General features: G+C 37.6%; 3 protein-coding genes and 1 long non-coding RNA gene across 18 annotated transcripts; all 4 read right to left on the bottom strand.

The window, feature by feature from the left end:
• Positions 1-2,482: 2,482 nt before the first annotated feature.
• Positions 2,483-4,326, bottom strand: LOC147513189 (flavonoid 3',5'-hydroxylase-like). The gene is made up of 3 exons (XM_086598870.1): positions 3,815-4,326; positions 3,051-3,079; positions 2,483-2,948 (listed from the first exon to the last, which is right to left on the bottom strand). Exons 1-3 carry the CDS (start codon positions 4,322-4,324, stop codon positions 2,483-2,485), a joined length of 1,005 nt encoding a protein of 334 aa, XP_086454996.1. The 5' UTR covers positions 4,325-4,326.
• A 22-nt stretch (positions 4,327-4,348) lies between these two features.
• Positions 4,349-4,762, bottom strand: LOC147513190 (ecgonone synthase-like). Its single transcript, XM_086598871.1, has one exon. The coding sequence runs from the start codon at positions 4,760-4,762 to the stop codon at positions 4,349-4,351; it is 414 nt and encodes a 137-aa protein (XP_086454997.1).
• Positions 4,763-6,573: 1,811 nt separating this feature from the next.
• LOC147513191 (uncharacterized) lies at positions 6,574-7,792 on the bottom strand. The gene is made up of 3 exons (XR_015217352.1): positions 7,656-7,792; positions 7,367-7,485; positions 6,574-7,291 (listed from the first exon to the last, which is right to left on the bottom strand). It is a non-coding gene; the product is annotated as an uncharacterized LOC147513191 (long non-coding RNA).
• A 234-nt stretch (positions 7,793-8,026) lies between these two features.
• Positions 8,027-24,868, bottom strand: LOC147513192 (flavonoid 3'-monooxygenase CYP75B137-like). Of its 15 annotated transcripts, XR_015215267.1 has the most exons (7): positions 23,699-24,868; positions 12,627-12,731; positions 11,791-11,859; positions 11,488-11,559; positions 10,401-10,507; positions 8,484-8,571; positions 8,027-8,239 (listed from the first exon to the last, which is right to left on the bottom strand). XR_015215267.1 is itself a non-coding variant. In XM_086596207.1 (6 exons), exons 1-5 carry the CDS (start codon positions 24,635-24,637, stop codon positions 8,533-8,535), a joined length of 1,224 nt encoding a protein of 407 aa, XP_086452333.1. In that variant the 5' UTR covers positions 24,638-24,867; the 3' UTR covers positions 8,027-8,239; positions 8,484-8,532. The 15 variants fall into 15 exon arrangements, 7 of the variants coding, with proteins under 7 accessions (XP_086452333.1, XP_086452332.1, XP_086452335.1 ...); XR_015215266.1 differs by having other exon boundaries at positions 8,484-10,507; XR_015215272.1 differs by lacking the exon at positions 10,401-10,507 and having other exon boundaries at positions 11,488-11,562; positions 11,790-11,859; positions 23,699-24,866.
• Between the last annotated feature and the right edge of the window lie 252 nt (positions 24,869-25,120).

Consider the following 25,120-nt stretch of genomic DNA (forward strand, 5'->3'; position numbering starts at 1 on the left):
TTTTCTTTGAAGGAAACACTTTTGGTGCTAAAGGCAAATGAACTCCCCGGATGTTTTTTAGACTTTATTTAATATATGGTGTTCTAATTTGATAAAATAGCTTTTAAGAAAAGTCACAACCAAACATGTTTATTCAAAACTTTTTTCATAAAAGTGTTTTTAAGAAAAATAATTTTTTGAAAAATGAAGTATTGATGGGGTGGCCAGTTTATTTATTGGGTTGGTATTTGGTCTTCTCTGTTTCAAGTTCAAGTTGGAATAGACAAGCTTTTGTATGTTTCAACTTAGCCTTGTATATTCAAACATGAGGGGGAGAATATGGAGATATGAGGACATTAAGTAGTATATGAGGCAAAAAGAATATGAAGATATAAGGAAGAGTACTCATGTCTCTATATTCCATCATGCCTTGGCAAACTCACTTCATGAGGGCATGCGCGCCCCTCATACAAGGCATATCAGCACTCAAGTTTTCAGGTAGCAGTTAAGCCTAAACTGCACTCTTCTTCATCCGTGTGCGATCAAGCCTAAAACTGCACTATTCAAGATCCGTGTAGCGATCAAGCCTAAACCGCACTCATCGAGATTCGTAGCGACCAAGTTTTAACTGCACCAATATTCAGCATTTAGGAGTACCCATATATAATAGTATTTTGTTGACATCAACAGTGATATTGATAGTAGTAGGCAAGAAGCGCACATCAAATCAGTGTTATTGTTTTCAATTTATATTATGACAGCCATAACAGCGAATGGAGTGAGTAGTATCTAAGCAGCGCGCCACTAAACTGGTGTTATGGTTTCAATTTGTGACTGTGGTACACCTTCAGTATTCAGGTTAGGCTATTGCCTACGCCGACATTTTCACTTTCCATAACGTCTCAACAGTTGTTTGAGTTCTTCAACTAAAGACAATTCTATGCGAAAGGGGGAGCATTATTCTTATCTTTTATTTTTGCAATCCAAGCTGAAATTTGCATAGTTTGTATAATTATAGCTTGAGGGGGGAGTGTTGAAGTATGTAAAGTATCCCACGTTTCTATAAGTGTGGATACGTAATTAGTAGTTGCTATTTTGAGTAGTTTGACACCCAAGTAAGTCAAGTATAAATATATGAACTAAGGTGTAGAGAAATAACTCTCTAACCCTACTATTCTAGCCTCCACTCTTCTTCATTCTTCTTCTTACTGGTTTCCCTATTAAAATCATGTTCAAACTCTCCTAGCATCACCACTAACATTTATAAATGAATGTTTATGTGGTTTGTGTGAGTTGATACTCATGAGGGATGAATGTACTCCCTGGTTGCGATATTTTCTCGTTCTCAAAAATAGACAAGTGGTTTTTAAGTAAAATATTAGCTTTATGTATGAGCAAGTTGTTGGATATGATTGGTTGTGTATTATGATATGATGTATATAATTTCTTACGAAAGAATTTGTGGTCACTAAAGAAAAAAAAAAAAAAAAAAAAAAAAAGGTTAGTAGCCCCCTATTGTTGAATGGATGTGGTTAGCGTGATATGATGGATATGATGGATATGGTGGCTTGACATGAATGTTAATATTGGTGATATATACCCATGAGGGTTGTAGTGAGAGTGAAATAAATGTATATTTTAAAGGATTACGTTTAGGGAAATCTAACTTTATTTTGCAGGAGGGTAGGACTTATTAACTTTTTATGCAGAGACGTTGTCCTACCCTGACACGACGGGATAGATTAAAGGTAAAATAGAATTTGTTTATTTACTAGTTTGAAATTTTGTATAGTGAACTTGTTTGGAAGAAACTACATGCCGTTTTGCAAAACGGAACTATCTTGTCTTCTAAGTTGAAATGGTTAGTGACATTATATTTATTTATTTGAAAGATTGAATGTAGTACTGTATATGTTATTTCAATCTTACTTATACCAGCAAATTCAATTTGTTAACCCATATTTGCTTTCTTTTGCAACGTAGGTGTGTTCTTAGGAACATAAATGGCGAAGTGCAGTGGATGAGGACGCTTGATTTGGATTTGCTCTTGGAGTCTTCTGGTTAAATTTTTTTTGAAGTGTACGGTTTTGTTTTGCGATAGATGTAATAGAATTGGTTAGTTTGTTTTTGTTTAAATAATGTAATGAACGGATTTTTCTTTCGGTTTTAATTTGATCTATATTCGTAATGTTGCGTTTGATAATAGGTTATTAGGTTTTCGTTTCACCTCCGGATTTTTAGATGATTGAATAGGGTGGCGATTGAGATATTTATATATATTTCAAATAATCCGTATTTAATTGTATGGAAATTCGGGGTGTGACAATATTCCCTTACAATACACTGTACAAAGTCCTTAAGAATCGAAATGCTTCAATAGCTTGAGTGTCTGGATATCACATAACAAATTGTTGCAGCACCTGAGTAGCTTATATTGCACAACATCTACAACATGAATACCAGGAAGCACGTAGACAAGTTTTCCGAAGTGAGCAATTTCTATCTAGACACTGGAATCACCACAAGTGGTATCTTCTTTACTAATTTTGCCCCAAAAGACTGACATATCAAGCTTTGTCCCCTCTGGCAGTTTCCAGTTGAATGAGTGCAAAAGAGAGGCTAGCAAGTAAGGCACCATTCTCTCTGCTAAAGGAATCCCCACACATACCCGTCTCCCTGATCCAAAGGGTATGTAGCTAAAGTTTGTACCCTTGAAATCACAATCATTATTTGATTCCATAAACCTCTCTGGCCTAAACTCCAAGGGGTTGTCCCAATATTCAGGATCCCTTTGTATTGCCCATGCATTTATCAAGATTCTGGTACCTTTGGGAATCAAATAACCGCCAATCATGCATGGCTCACTTGAGATTTTCGGGACTAAGAGAGGAGCTGGAGGGTGCAGACGCAATGCTTCTTTCATGATTGCATTTATGTAAGGAAGTTTAGGTATATGTGTTTCTTCAACCATATTATCACGCCCCACAACTCGCTCTAATTCCTCTTGCGCTTTCTTTATTAGATGTGGTCGTTGCATTAACTCTGCAAATGCCCATTCACATGTAGTTGACGATGTTTTCGTCCCACCTATTATCATGTCCTGTGCGAAAAGGAAAAATATCAAAATCAGCTTCAAATACATGAAACTACATGTGTACTATTATCAGAGAGGATAGTGATGGAATATTGGAATCTTTACACCAGAATATAATACTGTGAAACATTAAGAAAATCGCTAGGGGTCCTGCCTAACCCCAGCTTACCTTCTGCAGAATAAAAATTAATAACTAAATAAAATAAAGATAAAAGTACACCCCCTTAAAACTCCTGTACGCTGACTCAACTTGGTGAAATCTGGGCTGAAGTCGACATAGAAACTAGTCTAGACAGGAAAGAATGGTCGATTATAAACAAATACAAACTCAGTATTATAAGCCAGTAGGGAAAAATGTGCAATTTCTTTCCTAACTGTTTCTTCATTAGTCACTCTAATCAATGAGACTGTTAAGACTTAAGACACACAAGTAAATATTGAATAACAATATTTTAATGTGATTCTATAGGAAAAGGGATCCATTCTGTTTGTATACCTCCAATCAAGGACAACACGAATGACAGTGTGATTTGAAACGAGTAATAGCTGAATCTACGACCATTTTGACAAAGTTTTTTATTATATTCTCCAAATTTGTTGTTTATTAAGCTTGCTAATTGTCAAACTGTCTCCCTATATATGCTTCATGTCTCATAAACGTTCTCCACCGAAATTTGGATTTATGCAGGGGAAGAAATGCAGAGGAATGAAATTATATAATGAAATGAATCTGAGAAATACCATGAGCAAGGCTTTGATATGAGTAAGCGACAAAGGAGTATTCTTTTGATCAACTTGGTCTCTACACTGTAACAACACTTGAAGAAAATCCAAGTCTTTCACAGTTTTCATTTGAAGACGTTGCTCAATAACTTGTTCAAAAATCCGATCGAACCATGCCATAAGTTTCTTCATTTCATTCCCTTTTCGCTGTAAATCAAACATTGCAAGAAATGGAATGAAATCTGAGATACTGATTTCCCCACACAGAGCAATGATTCTTTGACTAAGCTTATGAAACTCCGATGTAATCTGCTTCTTTTCATCTCCCACAAGTGATAGACCACCCCACAGCATCCCAGTCACGCTATCAAATAAGGCAGCATTTACGTAATCATGGACAGCAGTGGGGATGTCGATCATGGAACTAATATTTTTTATCATTTGACGACCTTCCCCTTGGCGAATTGCATAGAGAGATTCAAGTCTTTTGTTGCCTAGAAGTTGAGTAACGGATATTTTGCGAAGCATGCGCCAATGCTCACCGTAAGGGGACTAAACCATGTCAATGCCACCATATGAACTAGCGAACCCCATGGCTGGCGGATCATGGTTGCCACATATGGCATCATGGTCTTTTAAAACTGACTTTGCTACTGAAGGTGAACTTAATACGATACAAAGCCGGGTTCCTAGTTTTAGCTTGAAGATTGGACCGTAAATCTTTGCTAATCGGGCGAAATAAGGATTAAGGTCAGGTTCAAGAAACGGAAGGTATCCGACCAATGGCAAACCTCGAGGTCCTGGTGGCGATGGTGCTATTCCCTTCCTAGAATTCTTGAACATCCACGCGTAATATATAACCATAACTAGGACTGTGCTTAGGATGTATTCATTCTTTTTATCTATCCCTTCCCCAAACCATGAGCGTGCCTTTGAAATCATGACTCTTACAAGATTGTTTGCCATATTTGCTTTTAGTACAAACAATAGGTACTTATAAGAGTTCTAAATTTTGGTATTTTGTTGCTAGCCCTCGAGGATAACGTACTTAGCAGGATCTATCAATAGATAAAACCACTTCAGAATTTACGGTATTCCAAAAGTAAATTAATATAAATGAAGAAAAACATATAATTACAGGATTTTGAAAGTTAGGATTACAATATACTAGTAAACGGGCACGTGCTAGGAAAGAAAATTAGGGTGGAGAAAATCAAGGGAATGAGCACATGTAAATTAGAATATAAATTAAAAACTTCAATAAGGAAAAAAAAAAAAAACACTTCAATACGCTAGGCGTATTCTTTGTTCGATTCAATTTTTGATGCTCTGCCATGTTGCGAATAAATATATTCGAAGAGGTATTTAACCGCATGTAATTTAGTAAATATACAATTATTAGTGCATATGGCACAAACTAATTTAACATAAAAATAGGTACTCGGGAAAAATGCTAGTGTTCTTCATAAAAAAAAAATTGTTGGACTGGTATTAAAAACTCTAATATTGCTTGCAATAGACAGAACTTCTGTATGTTAGAGGTGTCATGTTGAATAAAAACCTCATTGACAAAATTGGGGTGGAGAAAATAAAAAAAATGAACGCATGTAATTAAATTAGAATAGTAACATATTACATTTGTTTGAATGAATTATGTAAAATGTTTTAGAATAATACAGGCTGAGGTTTGACAAAAAACTTAAATAAGAAAAAAATACTTAAATACGCTAGTTGTATTCTGTGTTCGTTTCGTTTTTGCTACTCTGCCATGTTGCGAATAAATATATTTGAAGAGGTTCTAATATTGTTTGCAATAGACAGAACTTCTGTATGTTAGAGGTGTCATGTTGAATAAAAACCTCATCGACAAAATTGGGGTGGAGAAAATAAAAAAATGAACGCATGTAATTAAATTAGAATAGTAACATATTACATTTGTTTGAATGAATTATGTGAAATGTTTTAGAATAATACAGGCTGAGGTTTGACAAAAAACTTCAATAAGAAAAAAACACTTAAATACGCTAGTTGTATTCTGTGTTCGTTTCGATTTTTGCTGCTCTGCCATGTTGCGAATAAATATATTCGAAGAGGTATTTAACCGTCTGTAATTTAGTCAATATATAATTATTAATGCATATGCCACAAAATAATTTACCAAAAAAATAGGTATTATGTTAATGAAGTTAATGTTTGTGCTGCTAGTTGTGTAATTATCTTGTCGAGCATTGATATGTAATTGAGGAACATTGTTGGATTTATATGAGTGTACTACCTGTAAGATATAAGAATATTATATAATGGTGTGCAAAATAATTGTGTTATTCTACACTGGAGAATAAAATATTTTAAAAAAATGCAAGAAGAATAACCTTTTTTTTATCATTGTCTTCAAAATGATCTAGAGAATCCATCAACTCTTTTTTTTTTTTTGTCGGTTTAAATAAGTAGGTAGTTTTGAAAGAGAAAGAATTTGTACCTAGATAACAAAAGCAATTTTTTTTTATATATTTATTTATTTAGAAATGATCACATTGGAAACAATTAGAAAAAAAAATGCATTGGACACTTTTAATATTTGTTCTATAGATTTATTAAGTCAGATATAATATGTGGAGTGAATTGAATGTGTAAATAATAGCTTTTCAGAAGTTGGCTATGTAGCAAGATTACAATTTAAAAGCTTTCAATATAATATGGATCTTATTTTATGTATGTACGGAGATTGAATGAGTCAAATAATGAAGTGTTGATTTTTTTCAAACCATATGTATATAGTCTACAAAAGGAAGAAATTATAGATGCTAGCTAGTTGCATTGCTGAATTACATTTGTTTAACCCAATTCACAATTTGACACTCCCAATTGACTACAATAGTTCCCCTAGTTAAGGCTTTAGTGACACATTGATTGTCTCCAAATAGGTTTACTTGTTGCAGTCCTAGCCATTGTGCATTGTTCATGTATAGATAGATTTATATATAGCCTTTTGGGCACGCTCATTGAGTGTGAACTGGTGAGGTGGTTTTGAATAATTGCAGACATTAATGTGAACAAGGGCTCCAACATCAAGTCCTTTGGACAATGCTTCACTTTGATCATTGAAGACATTAAGAGACCCACTTTCCCTTGAATTCTTTCGAGTGACCACATATTCATCATCATCCAAAACTCCACTACAGCAATATGAGTTCGATTCTGTGAAGAATTAAGCCTTATTGCTACCTCAGTTGGTGGGGATCGACTATCAAGCTCTTCAGGTATTTTTCTGCTTTGCCTATCTGAGATGGAGGGCTTTTAGCTGTTTTGGTGGGACAGGTGCTTCAATCCCATCTGTTTGGCTGTGTGAAGAATTACACACTTTGTGATAAAATCAGTTGATGGTAACTAAGCATCAAGTTCTTCCCGTATTTTCTGAGTGGTTTCTTTGTGATGGAGCGTGTTCAGCTCTTGAGAAAGTACAAGTAGTGCTGCTTCAGTTTAAGATGTTTCATTCTGTAGAGATGCAAAGGATTTTAATAGAAATTCATTCGTATTCTTAGCCCTAGATTCAAAATTTGTTTTTCTTACTTTGCTTGGAATCTCGGAGTGTTCAGAGGCTCCATTTCCAACAAGGAACTTCTCTTCTTCTGGCGGTTCAATTGCTGTTGGAGTCCATTCTCTTTCATCTGATGTTTTCGAAAGAGATGCTGGGAATGTCAAAGAAATCAATCAATGCACTTCAATATAGCTTATTAGCAAAATACAAATGTACCGCTATTTTGTTTTCAGGCCCATATTCTAGGTCCTTGTAGTGGTTAATAGAAGTTGCCATCATATCCTATCTAAACTGAATGCGAGTCAGAACTATGCTAAACACCTGCGGATTAGTCTATCTGACCAGCCTTGAGCAGAACGCTTGGGTACTTGCAAGGTGTAGTCTAAGAGGCTCAGATAGAGCAGCATGAAGATATTGCATCCTGTCAAGAGCACGAGTGTCGGTCACATTTTATTCTAAGAACTTCGAACGGTTGTAGTTGACTCCAAATTGGATTGCGTGCTTAATATCTTGTACAACCTTTTCTTGCAAGTGTTGAAGTGTGCACATTCTGTAGAGGAGCCATGACATAGTGGAAGTCCATCTTAAAAGCGCACAATTTATGTGTCATGTGAATTTGACGACTATTGGAATGCATTGTCAACATCATAAAAAATAACCTATTCAGTGGATACATTAGGAAGGCTCACATGCACCAAATCCATTTGTTATTGCTTAAAAAGAAAGTAATAGCATTTAAAGAGGCCTTACTCTATGTTTTTATGCTGGACAACAGCAACATAAAGGGATAATCATGTATAGAGTATATATGTAGGAGGTTAAGAACACCATGCTTTAGCAGCAACAACAGAAGAAAATGCAACCAAACCATAGTCCCTGCTTTGCCAAGGAAAATCAAGCACTGCCTGAACAAAGCAAATAATATAATGGTTAAATAGCTCTCCATATCTTAGAGGACTAAAGAAACTCAGTTCAGTAATAAAACGCATAATGTGTTCGAATTCTCGTTGTTAACTATTTTCTCGTTTCAGATTAAAGCATAAATTATAAGTAGTGCACATTAATCCCAAAAGGGAAAAAAAAGCATGAGTAGTCAGTACAGATAGCGATAAAAGAATTTGGAAATGAAGAATGTGTAGTATACCATACCTCTGCATTTAAAACGGAAATTTGTGGGGCCCAGGAACTGAAAACAAATTTAGTTATAATTAAATTGCTCAAGCATCAAATGCAATTCCTGAATAGGAAAAAGTTTGAAACGAAAGTAAGTACCAGCTGGATAGTCAACACTCCCTAAGAAAAGTTCAAGTGCGTGACATGCTATGTTAAAAGTCCCAATTGTAGTTATTAGGACTAAGCATAACTATGAGCACAGAACATCAAAATATTTTTATTTTCCCTCCTCCTTTATATGGGCTTGGGACCAGCAATGCACGAGCGTAGAATGCATTAGCCCTTTAACAGTTGCTAATCTTATTGTCGGGCCATTTGCTTTGTTTACAGTAAGAGTCTAGTTAAATATTAATCCTCCTATCCGTTGTCGCTTTGAACTCTTCATGGCTGTGAAAGCAGTCACGAAAAAAAAATTGAGAACGAAGAAAAAGGTTGGGTTAACTTGTAGAAGAAATACAAAAAAAGTTTCCTATATTCTTCGAACTTAGAAAGAGGGAGACAATTACCGAAACCAATCACACTTTTCAAATCAATGACATCTAAGGAATTAAAACCCAACTTACCATAAGAAAACACTAAAACAACATTACCTTAAAGAGATAGAGAAGATCAGTACATAATCGCACAAAAGATTCGATAGCTTTCGTTGAGTTTGAACTTTGTTCCAAAACTTTTAAAACCGAGACAATGTCTCGTAGAGCAGAATTGTACACTTCTATTGTTTAGTAATATCTATTAAAAAAAAACAAAACTTTAATCATAAAAAAAACAAAAAACTGAAATCAAACAAAAAAATTGAAAATTAGGCTTTGTAACAAAATCAAACCTAGTTTTCCTGTTGGAAAATTGCAGACTTATATTACAGGATTAAAGAATATTAGAAAAAGAAAATGAAATAAAGTATTACCTTTGATTATGAAAATGGAAAACAGGGTTGGTTGCAAAGTGTTTGATTTGAACTTTCGAACTTAACGGGTTTTAATTGGGAATACCAGGAATGGAGAAGACGAACGAATGGTTTACTTTTTTTTTAATTGGGAAACCGCAAAACGGTGTCTTGTTTTCTAAAGACGTTGAGTTTTATAGTCATGGGAATGGTTTAAATTACCGATTTACCCTTTCCGCAAAGAGCAAAAAAAAAATGGCTGTCCAAATTTTCGGTACCCCTTGGATTAAAAACTTTGGTGTAAAACTGGGAATACGAGAACTAATTGGAAAATCCAGCATCCGCATTATATATAAACAATATAGTGCTTCACATAGTGCTCACCATTAAATAAAAATCTCAGTGTATGTCTTCTAAAATTGACATAAGCAAGTTAAAACTTCACAAACCTATTTCTACTAAACAATAGGCTCATAAATGTGAAATATCAATATACGGATACAAATATAAGTAGGACATAATTTTTTAAAGTGCAGAGACAATATAGAAATTAAAAACTGGAAAGGAAACACGTACTAACTTAAGTAAATAAGATAAAGTTAGAGTAGATGTAGGACTATAATTCAAAGAAGACTAATAAAAGGTATAACCATGAGAAACCATGGTTAGTAAGTGCATGATGAAAATAGTTACTATATCAAGCCCTAAATGACAATTTGGACTTACACAGTTGTATTAGAGAGTGCCTTTGCAAGTAAATTTACTGTTGATAAATCCGATCAAGTCAATTGGGCATAAGTTGCCGATTTTAGATACAATTGAAAATAGCTTAATATCTGTAAGTATGCAAATGTAGTCGGCAGGTGTAAAACACCAATAAAAGCCATGTTGTATTTAGATTGATGTCATTTACACATCAAGATACTACAAAATAAAAAAAGATCATCAAATCAAATACCAGTAACGAATCCCCAAGAAATTTTCGGAGGAACATGAAAATTACATACCCAAACCCGAATGATAAACAGTTTCATCTAATGTTCAAACTAGGTGACGTGGCATTTGTTGTGACCAACGTACTTAATTTGCCCGACCTAAATCCTTTAAGAGTGACCTACAAGAATAATGTAGATGCCAAAGTTTTAATAGAACTAACAGTAGAATTTAGTTACTCAAAAGCACCCTGAACCAATGTCTTGCATCTGAAACCAACACAACAATATCAATAACAAACTATTCCTAGAGCAAGAGGTGCATAATTAGAAGCATCCCAATTGAGAGGATTAAGAGTTGGCAATATGAACACCGAAATCTGAACATGTGTAACAAATTCACAGAAAAGGCTACCAAACAAGAGCAGCTATCTAACTCTACCTAGAAAAAGTGGTCCTGATTTAAAATCCTTCTCATCAATTACCATCCTTGGCAAGATTGGCAGCGCAACCAACCAACTATAGCAACGCTGCAATTGTACTTTTGTCTAAATAATGGAGTATAGAGTGTCTTTTGAGTCTTGAGTGAGCATACTCATCCATCCTCTCCAAGAAGTCAAAGATCACGCAACTTTTGCATCATCATCAGTGGTAGAATTACCAGGGTACTTTCTAAAATTGACATAAACAAAAATATTTTGGGGGAAGTAAGAGCATCATCAATGCATTCCTATAAGTGATTGTAACATAAACGAACTCCACCAACTAATGAATCAAAAAGATTTTGATTGCAACCAAGAGATTTGTATTAAGAAGGGCAAAAGTGGACTTTTCAAGATTCATTGCGCCTTGAATGATTTTAAAATTGGTAGCACGTGAAGAATTTGTGAGAATAACTATGAAACAAACATTAGGAACTCAGAGACCTTAATAAGTAATAGATCAGAGTTTCATATGGCGATGTTCCCCAAGTACCAAGAAATTTTTTACTCTAAGCCGCATACCTTTGGTCCATAATCCTAATTGAGTCATAAAAACAAAAAATATGAATTGACGATATGTTTCAAAATTCAATTGTGATTAAGCATGTCTTCTGAAACAATAAAAAATCATGTGGAAGATGCAAGTGATGAAGAAGACAGAGAAAAGAAGAGGAACACACCTGTTTTTGAAGAAGGAAAAAACTTTTTATGCGATTGCCTGCCAAAGGTATTCTGAAGAGTTCACTCACCTTCTTCATGAAATAAATTTGGAAAATTTAACTGGCAACCGAAATGGTGCATGTGTTTCTCGGGTAGTTCTTATGGGGGAAACGTAATTGCCAATTTGCCCTTTTACAAAAGGCTTCAGAAAATTTTTGCGGATGCAATTTTTGGAAACCCTTTTGATTTAAAAGATTGTGTTAAAAAGCGATAATGCGGAAACTAATAAACGGCGGCAAGTAAAAAGATAGAAGATGACATACATGTTCGTCAGTGCGTCTGAACTTTAAAACGGGATTGTGAGTATTGAAAGACGCGGCATTATTCTGAAACTGGAACAATTGCAAAATTAAAAGTTAAAAAAAAAAAAAAAAAAAAAAAAAAAAAAAATAGAAATAAACCATTGAAATGGTTAGAAATGGTTAGAAAACAACAGTAAATAAAAAAAAATAACGAAAATCTTATTACTTTGAGTTTTAAAATGGGAAATTGGAATTAAGGGTTGCAAGTCTTCATTGCCTGTGAAGTTGATAAAAGAGAGACTGCATGTTCGGTAAGAACTAAATTAAAATGTGAAATAGGAGAAGAAGAAGAACTTACCTATTATCTAACACTAAACAATTTTTTTTCCTTCTTAATACTTTGTTTTGGGAGAATAAGCAAAACGGTGCGACTGTTCTGAAAGAAACTTTAGTACGTTTGTTTCATGAAGAGTGTTTCCTTTTAAAAGCCGGGAATAAGCAAAAGTACGTATTTACCCTAGTAAGTAAACCGTGATCGAGAGTCTGTGGTCCGGCTTGCTGAGTTTGGTCTAACTTTCAGAGAGTACAATGCACAATTTCTCATGTTCATTTACAAAGGACTTTAGTCTTTCACAAAGAACAATACAGAACTAAAGTCTATTCATCACACCACATTGCTCATGTAAAGATCGAATTTAAATTCTCAACTGGAGGATAGTCTACTCCATGCCATGCATGTTTCTTGGATTTTCCTCCACACTATTTTGTGTATATCGAATATAGCTTACCAAGTAATTAGATTTTCATAATAATAACATGACTACCAAAACTAAAGTATAGTTTTAAATACAAATTACCTTCGCAAGATGTTTAGCAAGCAACAGGACCCCTGAAACAATGCATAAGAGTTCATACGGATTTACTGCCCACTCAAAACCCTTGAATTTGTCAACGAATATATCCTGAAAGAAATTGACAATTATTGATTAGCGGATGATAATTCTTGGCTAGGTGTGTGATGGGTGTTGCCTGTATGCTATGCATGAAAGTCGAAATGGACGGATTGACCATTGTAGAATTTATAGTAATTATGGTTTAACACAACATAGATCAAAATATCTAGGATTGCAGGCAATCCAAAATGAAGACGTTCAAGGCAACATAGATGGCAGTAATGATTTTTTAAAATTAGTAAAAGAGGTTGCATACATAGACAATTGGAAAGAACTCTTACTGGGGACGAGAACTTGAGATGACAATAACAACTTTCAACTAAGGAGGCAATCCTTACTTTCAACTAAAATTCATACTTGCATGCGAAAAAAATTCAACTTAAGACAAAATGAGTACTACCTACTAAGAAGCTAACTGAAGAAATATAAACATTAACAACTTATGTGAAACTATCCCCCACCCCCCTCTTATTCTTTCTAAATCCAAAAGTTCCTACAAAATATGATACTTGATCTCAGTTTGTCAATCTTGACAACAATGCAGGGCGCGCTGTCTTTTTCCACAAATGTACTTTGACATAACAGTTATAACAGGTTTAAAACATTAACGCAATAGATTTTTAATTTTATACCAGAAAAACAATATTAAGAACAAAGGGGATTCAATATTTTACCAGAAGCAGCAAGAGCAAGACCTTCAATAATAATCAAAGAACCAATACCCAACCAAGTTAAAAGAAAAGCAGTCTCATAACTGTTCGATTCTGGAACTTGAGTTTCTTTCTTCTTAGTTAAAAAATATGGTTTCTGTAACGGGTTCTTCGAATAATCGTTGCTCTTTCTCCACTTCTCTTTTTCTTCTTTCCATCTTTACTTTGAAATGTTGAACCAAACCCGACACTTGGCTTCTTGGTTTGAAAATCTCCATAAAGTTTTGGTGGAGTTTTAGCGGGAATGGGAATAGTAATAGGGAGATGGGAAGAGGGCTAACTGTTTTGAATGAGAAAATTGTTTTGTGGGTGAAGAAATAGACGAAAGAAAGAAAGAAAAATTGTTGAAGAATTAGATTGTAACAGATATTTTTGCCCAATGACCAACATACCATTTTACTTAAAACCTTTCGAAAATTTATGGGTATAATTTACTCAAACGTTCACCATGGAACATTGAGAAAGATAAGTGATGGAGTTTCATTATTTTGGAGAAAGGAGATTTCTTAGTGTTAATTTTTATATTGTAGATAAACTGGTAAAGAACTCGAAACGGTGTGTCTGTACTCTTCGGGTTATTATTGGGCTTATAATTCGGTCACCCAGTTTACCCTTTATTGTAAAGAGCAAAAAGAGAGTGGTGGGTGAAATTTTCGGGTACTCTTTTGATTTAAAAGATTGGTTTAAAATGGAAAATACGGAGACTAATAAACAAACGGGGACAAGTTTTCCCATTATAAGATAAGATTAAACATATGATTCCTGCTGCCGAACTGAAAATTAATTCAAGGCATACTTGCATCTATTACCGGATGATATGTGCAGAGTATCACGTAACTATACCAAATGACATTAGGATGAAGCTTATGATAATAGTTGACTAAGATAAACATAAAAATTCACGGCAACTAAGCATCTATCTAACAAAACAGGGAGGAGTGGGAGGACAGATTCCACGTCATAAGGTGATACGTGGTCGACACACCCTCTAACTATAGTCACTCAAAACTCATGGAGGGTGAATTAAAAAGCTTTTATGGGGTGAGTTAAATAGTTTTTCTCACCTCACCCACCCCCACACAAAAAAGTCAACATTGGACAAAATTTTTATGGGTTGAATCTTTTATGGGCTTAGAACCATGACCATGAGCTCAATTAAAAAAAAATGGTAATAGTGGGGTAGGCATCCAAAAATCAGCCAAAAGGTTGGGTTTATAAATCAGCCAAATGGTACTGCACAATTGGTTGACCCAATTGATGTTATTGGGCTTATGGATAATGGGCAATTGGGTTGGCCTTGTGCCGCGATGAGTTGTTTCGCGCCGAAGACGCACATACACCTTTGGCCCGCGCGACGAAGTTGTTTCGTGCGTCGGCGCGGATGGTTTTGCGCCGGCGCGGACGTGTTGTTCGTGCGAGAAGGCATCGTCAGACGCTTTGCCGGCGGGCTAACGAAGTTGTTGGGGTAGCGCGACAGGCGCGTTGAGGTCTCACGGGCCGTAGGAACCGGCATATCCTAGTTCCTAATAAATTATAAGGTATTGAACTATTGATTACTTCTTTTTTCTGGAAAGAGAGTGCTGTGATTTTAAAGTTCTCTGAAGTTACTATTTTTTAACATAACAATTGTTTGGTTGTTCCATTAAATTCAAAACGTGTTTAATCTTTAGTCTTTACTGTCCCCTGCACCACCGACCCCCCACCTTGAAATCGAAGTGTACTTTATCTTGGAGCAAAACACACATACTCAAAGTTACGCTTATATGCTTTGTCTCATATGGAATTGTGTCATATTGCTCTCGTATTTTGCTTAAGGACAATTTTCTAGTTTCTAGTTTGCTTTATCTGAGAAAAGAAATCAGCTGTCCGCTTATAGTCTGCTAGCCAAATTCCCACCAACTGGTGGTCTTGGTGCTTGAATTGTAAATGCAGTACTGAGAATCAGAGTGTGGGGCGAGACTTCTGAGAGTCTGTCATTTTTTCTCTTATTTTACTCATGCTGCCCATAATTTGTGAGGATACAGAACAAAGGGGAGATATTCAGCATCATTCTTGTGTGTTATGGTTGTTACTCATGGTGCATTGGATCCTTCATTGGCCGATAGCAAATATTTCCTAAAGACACGAGTTATCCGCATTGAGATGTATAACTATGGAGCGTGTTTGGGGTTAGTTAACGCTATTACATATAAAAAGTTACTAAAACATGAAACACGAATACACCAGAAACTCAATAAATAAACAGAGATGGGATTGCTACAAAGGGACAATAGCACCTCAGTAACTCAGTAAGGGTGTGTTTGTTATGATGGAAACATATGGAAAGGAAAGGAAAATAAGAGTGGTCCACCTTTTCCATAGTTTTTAAGGCGTTTGTTTACCTATGGAAAGGAAATGGGCTTTGTGGAAAGGAAAGGAAAGGAAATAGATAAATAGGAACTTACAACTAATACACTCCACTCAACAATACAATTATTCATTTTCATAGCTTTTGCAAACAAACATGATTATTCATTTCCCCAGTTTACCAAACACATACCATTTAAAATTATTTCTTTTCCATTCTATTACATAGTAGACCACTCATTTTATTTCCTTTCCTTTCCATGAGTTAAAATTTAACAAACACACCCTAAATAAACTGGAAACAGACACAAGATTACAGCAAAGCAACAACACACCTCAATAACTCAGTAAATAGACAGCAATCAAACAAGATTACAAAGCAACAGAACACCTTAGTAAGTCGGTAAGTAAACAAGAAAGTAATTAAACACACTAGTTGTTATTTATTCAGTAAGAAACAAACGGGATTACAAGTTTACAACAAAGCAACAGAAATAAGACAAGTTGTATGAGGTGAGCAAGTAGCACAGCATAAATTGACCAAACAGAGATCGGTCTGGCTTTGGAAACAACGCACAGTGGTATTTTCTAAACCAATCCGAATCCAGAGGTATCTCAGGGTCCGACATAACAAGCATTGTTCGCTCTGGCCATTTTCAATCAAAGTGATGCAAAAGCCATTCAAACAAGTACGTAATCAGATAATTAGTTTTAAACTCCTAAAATATTCAATGCTAAGCCGGAAGAAGAATAAAGCTGCTGATTGGAACTTAGCATTCGGGTGTTCTAGCTCATTGAGAAAACTTTTATGTGGAACCAAGGGGTATCGCGTCAGGGGTCTGTCCTGTTGGGGATTATATCAATACCAATCGATTCCCCCACTACACAGATAATTTGTATTTGAACACAATTCAACTCCGGACAAAATCTAATTTCAACTACAACCTATACTAACATGCCCAACTCGCTAAACAACTATTAACAACAGATAATAATGTAAAGCAGTAAAAGCAAACCACAACACAAAGATTTACCGTGGTTCGCCAATGATGCCTACTTCCACAAGAGCCGTTCTTAATAAAGTGGGAAGGAAGATTACAATCTCTCCTTTCGGTCTCACCTTACTAGATCACTCTTATCTCTTTACGAGGGTTGTATTTCGAAAGGTTCTCTTTTTTGTTTTAGTCCGATTCCAATCCTTTCCGACTTGTTTGGTTAGGTTTTCCAAAACCTTGATCTTGGTTTTATCTCCAAAACCAAATTCGCTGGTATCAGAAGAAAGCCCACTCGCCAAAGACTGAAATGGCGCCTTTATGGAGCGCGAAGTCGCTTAAGACACCGAAGCCGAAAGGCTGGTCGCCTCTATGAGCGAATCGCCTCTATTCTATCGAACTCGAAGCCGAAGTCGCCTCATCCGAAAGGCTGGCGCTCGACTTGTAAATGCCGACTCGCCTTAAGCTTTTTCCGTCGACTCTTTTCTCTCCTGTGAGGGATAACTCAATAATCTCCCTCCGAACAAATGGGGGCTTCCTCCATGCAATTTCCAAATCAACAGGAGGAGTAATGGTCATTATTCCGCAATAGCAATAACAAACATCAAACTTACCTTTCGGTAAGACTTTCATCATCATATCCACCCGCTCTTGTCGGTATGGATCTTCTCGATACACAAATGCTTGTCTTCGAAAGTACTTCTCTAATCCAATGATAACGCGACGTGTATGTGCTTGGATCTAGAATGAAAACTTCGGATTCTTGCTCAAGTGAATGGCGCCCGATCACATAGAACTACAAACTGTTTACTGCTTTTAGCCCTAGTTCGTCGAAGAACCTCTTCATCCATAGAACTCTTTGCAACACTTTCGATTGGCTGCAATATACTTTCGGCTTCAGAAGTGGAGAGGGCAACACACTTTTGCAACTTAGATTGCCAAGAAACCGCTCCCCCGCAAAAGTAACCCGGATAACCGGAGGTGGACTTCATCGAAATCAACATCACCGCCATGTTCCGTGATCGTTAGCAGCCTTCAAGTAAGGGCTTACTTCCACAAAAGCACAAACATGATTTAGAAGTGCCTTTGAGATATCTCAATATCCACTTAACACCTTCCCAATGTTCTTTACCCGGATTTGATGTAAATCGCTTACAACCCCAACGGCGAAAAGCAATATCCGGTCTAGTACACACCATGGCATACATCAAATCGCCCATCATCGGATGCATAAGGAATCTTTTCCATCCGACTCGCTCATGCTCACCCTTAGGACACATCTCTTTGGTCATGCGGGCCGCCACCAAGCGGATAACCGACCGGTTTCGCTTTGATCCATGTTGAATCTCTTCAACACCTTTCAATGTAGCTTTCTTGAAAGCCACAACTTCCCACTCTTTCTCACGAGTGATCCGCGATCCCAAGTATCTGCTTTGCTTGACCCAAATCCTTCATCTCAAAGGACTTACTCAAGTCTTTCTTCAAATTGATATCTTGTTGATGTTTGGGCCAACTATCAACATATCATCCACATACAAAGATAGCACAATGAAATCCCCATCCGGAAATCTCCTCAACAAACACACAATGATCTAAGCGGACTTCTTGTATCCTTGCTTCCGCCATAAAGGAATCAAACTTTATGTACCACCGTCTCGGTGCTTGCTTCAACCCATACAAGCTCTTTTTTCGCGACTTGCATACTAGGTGCTCCTTGCCTTTGACCTCAAACCCTCGGTTGGTCCATGTAGACATCTTCTTCAAGGTCTCCATGAAGAAAAGTCGTCTTAACATCTAGCTACTCAACCTCTAGGTTCATACTTTAGCGGTCATACCCAATACCACCCGGATAGAAGTCATCTTTACTACAGGAGAAAATCTCATCAAAGTCAATCCCTTTCTTTGACCGAATCCCTTCACAACAAGGCGAGCTTTATGCCTTGGGTGAGGATTGTTCTCCCTCATGCTTGACTTTGTATATCCACTTATTCTTGAGAACTTTTCTCCCCGGGTTTCTCAACTAACTTCATAAGTGTGATTCTTATGCAAAGAATCCATCTCGCCATGCATGGCCTTCAACCACTTTTCTTTGTCCGTACCTTCAAGTGCCTCTTTGATAGTACATAGGTTCTCCACCATCCGATAGTAGCACGCACGCATGTGGTGGATACCGGTTGAAGCTAGTCTCCTCTGTCGGACCTCCTTGCCCCATCTACCGGGTGCCTCGGGAGGTTGCACTTCTACTTGGTCCGGTGGTGGTTCATGCATCTCATCCGCATCTTCTATACCAATAGGTTCTATCCCATCATGAGCAATAGGATTCTCATCATGAGCTTCAAACTCATGGTTCTCTCGTGATTCTCAATGCCTTCTCTCGCGCGTTCCACAAGAGGAACTTCGGTTCAATCAACAAGATCATTAGTGAAAGCCTCAGAACTTCAACCCTCCTCAAAGTCTCAAGCTATGGTTTGGTCTTCTAAGAACACAACATCTCGACTTCGATTACCTTCTTGTTAATCGGATCATAGAGTTTGTAACCAAACTTTTCATCTCCATAACCCGAAAAATGCACCGCTTGGCTTTGTCATCAAGCTTGATCTCTCATCCTTCGGATATGCACAAATGCCCTACACCCAAATACCCTCAAGTATCCATAATCAACATCTCGCCTCGACCATACTCTCTCTCCGGATAATCACTATTCGTAGGCTTTTCCGCGACAGTTGATCACATGCACGGTCAGACGCATTGCTTCTACCCAAGAGCTTCTAGGTAGCTTAGAGTGAGATAGCATGCATCTCATCCTCTCTACAATGGTACGGTTCATTCTCTCTCGCTATTCCATTCTCATTTGCGGTGTCTTGGGAACGGTCCGCTCATGACGAATCCCATGACTCGCAATACTCTTCAAATGGCCCAATGTACTCACCCCCATTATCCGAGCGAATACATTTCAACAACTTCCCCAAATTCTTTCCACCATGTCGTGGAATTTCTTAAACACGCCAAATACTTCATCCTTGGTCTTCGGACTATAGGCCCATATCTTTCTTGACGATCATCAATGAATGTCAAGAAGTAACGGCTCCCCGTGGGACTTCACTCTCATAGGACCACATAAGTCTGTATTGCACTAGCTCAAGGACGTTGTCCTTTCGTGAGACGGGAATCTTTGGAAAGACACCCTGCGGTTGCTTTCCTACCAAACAAATGAGTACATGTATTTAAATGTGTACCTTTAATGTCCGGCATGGCCTTTTGCTTAGCAAGAACTTCCATCCCTTTTATGCCCATGTGACACGCCTCTTGTGCCACCACCGATTCGGATGAAGCTTCTTCTTCTTCGCCACATTCGCTTCGCTTTACACAAACTAGCCCGTGTTTTGTAAAGAGAGCAAGTTTTCTTTCCTCTAGCCGCTACTGATGGAACCTCTCGCCGGTTCCATACCCCGCTACTAAACGAGTTTACAAAGCCATCATCGCCATCTAATTTCCCAAAAAATTAGGCTTAACCGTATGTCGGGACATGTCTTACATCCTTGAGTGTCAAGGTGTAGCCGACATTGGTTTCTACATGAACATCTCCAATGCCTATAATCTTGAGACTCCACTCATACCCATCCTTACTTCACCATATTCACCATATTGTAGTAGTGAAGAATCCCCCTCAGCGGTGTGGCGTGATAGGATGCTCCCCAGTATCTATCACCCACTATGTATCCCGACATGAGGTACTAAGACGGCCAGACACACCACAACCGACACAATTCCCACTAGGTCGCCGACTAGTCGCGGTGTAGTATCTCTGCCTGTGTTTCCGCCTTCCTCGCACCATGTCTTCATGTACACGCTTATTCTTCTCATCCCTCTTCGTTCTTTGCGACTCATATCCGAAGGCCCTTTTGGCACAATAGTAACATTGCCTCTCCCTTTGGGAGTTCTAGCTTCACCCCTAGATTTACTACGTCATCACCTCTAGAACGAGATGGTTTTATGTTTTGACCTCTCCCCGTTTCTGCGGAAAGGATCTCTCGAGTGAGAAGAGCCGCTTCTTGCACTCCTTCTAGTCTCCTCATTCAACAAAGACGTGGTAGCCATCTCCATGGTAACAATTCCATCCTTGACCGCTCCATGTAGAGAAACCTAGCTAATGTCTCCCAACTTTCGGGTAGAGAGCCTAATAGAAACAAAGCCTCAACTTCGCCTCCCAAATTGATCTTCATCAAATGCATCCGATTGATGATATTCTCGTACTTCATTAAGATGCTCGGACATTGAAGAACCTTCTTGGTACTTCGTGGTCCGCAAAACTTCTTAACGACTAGCACTTTGTTTCCACCGACTTCCTCTCATAAAGGTCTTCGAAGTTTCTTCCATAGACCAAGGTCGTAGTCTCTTGGGACACATGGTGAAAGACACCGCCGTCAATCCACCGTCGAATGTATCCAATCGCTTTTACGTCAAGCTTTTTCCACCTTTCATCGTCTTTTATGGTTTTACTCCCTCATTCTCAATGGAAGTGCCAAGTCCTTGCGAGATAGCAAGTCTTCCATCTTGGCTTTCCGGATGGTGTAGTTCTTCCTATTCGGACTCATCATACGAGTGTTCACGGAATGGTCCATCTCTACAAGTTATTTAACCTCAAATCTTCTCTCGTGAATTTCGTCAAACACCTTTCCCGACCAAGATTCGGATAACACCCCAGGCTATTCTAACCAAGGCTCGATACCACTTGTTGGGGATTATATCAATACCAATCGATTCCCCACTACACGGATAACTTGTATTTGAACACAATTCAACTCCTGACAAAATCTAATTTCAACTACAACCTATACTAACATGCCCAACTCATTAAAACAACTATTAACAACAATGATAATAATAATAAAAGCGGAAAAGCAAAACCACAACACAAAGATTTACCGTGGTTCGCCAATGATGCCTACTTCCACAAGAGCCAGTTCTTAATAAAGTGGGAAGGAAGATTACAATCTCTCCTTTCAGTCTCTCACCTTACTAGATCACTCTTATCTCTTTACAGGGTTGTATCTCTGTAAAGGTTCTCTCTCTTTGTTTTAGTCTGGATTCCAATCCTTCTGACTTGTTTGGTTAGGTTTTCCAAAACCTTGATCTTGGTTTTTATCTCCAAAAACCAAATTCGCGGGTACTGTAGCAAAGCCCACGGGCCAAAGACCTAAGCGGCGCGCGCTATGGTGAGCTGAAGTCGCTAAGACACTGGAAGCCGAAGCTGGTCGCCTCTATGATGCTGGTCGCCTATTCTATCGAACTCGAAGGCGAGTCGCGCCCATCCGAGCGCTGGCCTCGACTTGTGCAATGCCGAATTCGCCCGTTTCTGTCCAGCTCTGTTTTCTCTCCTCATGTGAGGGATAACTCCAACATGTCCAACACTCCAACTAGATAAAAAAAAATGCTCTGAAGTATGCCATTTGTGCTTAATTTGGATAATCTATACACATGCTTTCAGAAAATTATGGTTTTTAGCTATTAAACGTGGTGACAGCTTGCGAAACTTAGCCCTAAACTTTTGTGAGAAGAATTATGTAGTACGATTCTAACAGAATGGTTAAATAACCTCAATGTCTTACTTTTGGTCATAAAACTAGTTCTTTCCGTGTCTTTCTTTCTTTCTTTCTTTCCGAAAAAGCTTTTGCATAGACAGGGCTGTTGTTCACCATTCAAGATTCAACAAGTTACCACTGTCATAAAATTAGAACACATGAATACATTTAGATTCCAGTAAACCAGAGGCAAGCATGAACAATAGAAGACAACACAAAGAACTTCTTTTAGGTGACCAAGTACCACCACAAGCCAACAACTATACGCACACTCTCATTCACAACTCTACCTTGGCATTTGGCAATGGAATGACCACCAGTGGTATTTTCTTAACCAATTCCAAGCCAAAGGCCTCAGACATATCAAGCTTTGTCCCCTCTGGCAATTTCCAATTGAATGAATGCAATAGTGATGCTAACAAGTAAGGAATCATTCTCTCTGCCAATGGAATTCCTACACATACCCTTCTCCCTGACCCAAAGGGTATGTAACTAAAGTTTGTACCCTTAAAATCGCAGTCATTGCCTGAATCCATAAATCTCTCTGGTTTAAATTCTAAGGGGTTGTCCCAATACTCAGGATCCCTTTGGATTGCCCATGCATTTAATAAGATTTTGGTATCTTTGGGAACCAAATAGCCACCAACCACGCATGACTCACTTGAGCGTCTAGGAATTAAGAGAGGTGCTGCAGGGTGCAAACGCAAGGCTTCTTTTACTATTGCATTCATGTAAGGCAGTTTGGGAAGATGAGATTCTTCTACCGTGTTGCCAAGTCCGACAACTCGTTCTAATTCCTCTTGGGCTTTCTTTAGTATTTGCGGTCGTTGCATTAGTTCAGCCAATGCCCATTCTAATGTGGTTGATGAAGTTTTGGTCCCAGCTACCATCATGTCCTGTTTAAAAATTGTTCGAAGCATATATAGTATAAGACCCTGCAGTAGCCGACTTGTAGAACTACGTTCATTTTCCAGTGAAATCTCGGTTAAATTTTTATCTATAAAGACTTTACTTTCAACGAATGGTACAAAAGAACAAGTGCAAAAAAAGCGACCTGCATTTTGTTAATTCAAAATATCAAAATCAATCGGCAGGCACGCCCACAATTGTTTTTTGATGTTTGGTTCTTAGCCAAAGAGCTGTTGAGTTAAAACAATTATTTTGCAGACAAACAGTAGCAACCAGCAGACAAAGATCCTATTATATAACATTTGCTATGAGTTATGACAATAACATGGGATTATCCAATAAAAACTAGAAAATAGAAAAAATATTAAAAAAAAAGAAGAAGAAGAGAGAAAATAACATGGAACTAGTTTATGGATAGAAAGAATGGTGTTACGTACCATAAGCAAGGCTTTTATGTGAGTGATCTTCAAAGGAGTACTCTTTTGATCAACTTGGTCTCTACACTGCAACAACACTTGCAGAAAATCTAAGTCCTTCTCAGTCTTCATTGCAAGACGTTGATCAATAACTTGATCCAATATCCCATCAAACCACAACATAAGTTTCTTCATCTTACGATCTTTTCGCTGTAAATCAAACAAAGCAAGAAATGGAAAAACATCTGAAATGTTTGGTTCGCCACAAAGGTCGACAAGTTGCTGACTGAACTTCCGGAACTCTGATGTAATTCGTTTTCTTTCCTCTCCCACGACAAGTGAACCGCCCCATAACATCCCAGTTAAGATATCGAATAAGGTAGCATTTACATAATCATGAATCGCGATGGGAACGCCAATCATAGACTTAATAACTTCTACCATTTGATGACCTTCTCTCCTACGAACTTCATAAAGTGATTCAAGCCTAAAGTTGCTTAGAAGTTGAGTAACAGATACTTTACGAAGCATGCGCCAATGTTCACCATAGGGTGACCAAACCATGTCGACGCCACCATATGAACTAGAGATCCCCATGGCCGGTGCATCATGGTTAGCAAATGTTATGTCATGGTCTTTTAAGACTTCTTTCGCTACATAAGGTGCACTCAACACAACGCATAGTCGTGTACCTAATTGTACCTTAAAAATTGGACCATAAATTTTGGCCAAGTCGGCAAAATAACGATTAAGATCTGGTTCAAGGAATGGGAGGTTTCCGACTAATAGTAAGCCTCGAGGACCCGGTGGTAATGGTGCTATTCTCTTCTTGGATATCTTGATCTTCCAGGTATAGAGTGTGATCACAATAAACAATACAATAAGGGTGGCTACCCCTCTGGTGTCTTCATCCTCCTGATATATCCATTCTCTCAACCACAAACTGGGCTTGGAAAACATCACTCTGAACTCACAAGCCAAGATTACATGCTATTTGATCTCAATACAAACAATAGGTACTTATAAGCTTGCAGCTCTATCCTACCAATAATTAAGGTAGATTTGACACTGACAGTTGACATTGCCCTTTACATTTTTGGCTTAATCAAGTACCGCAACAGTAATTTTCATTTTTAAGTAATTATGAAACCGTTGCCTATAGTTTTTACCCTAGTTTTTATTAGGGCTCGCTAAATGAATATCATTGGCGAGAGGCAAAGGCCTTTATAAGTTAGCTAAGCGCCTATGCCCCAAAAAAACAATAAAAATGTACATGGTAGGGTTTGCAAAAACATTTTTAAGCAACCAAAGGTCAAACTTTCTTCTCTACTAGCCAATATACCAGCCTGTGGCCGGCTTGCTATTTTAATAGTTGATTTGCTCAAACCTTGCTATTATTTTTAGTTTGTACATTTTAATTATTTTAGTTGTCAAGGCTATTTT

Source organism: Coptis chinensis, chromosome 3 (genome assembly GCF_015680905.1).
Source record: "Coptis chinensis isolate HL-2020 chromosome 3, ASM1568090v1, whole genome shotgun sequence".
NCBI lineage: Eukaryota > Viridiplantae > Streptophyta > Magnoliopsida > Ranunculales > Ranunculaceae > Coptis > Coptis chinensis.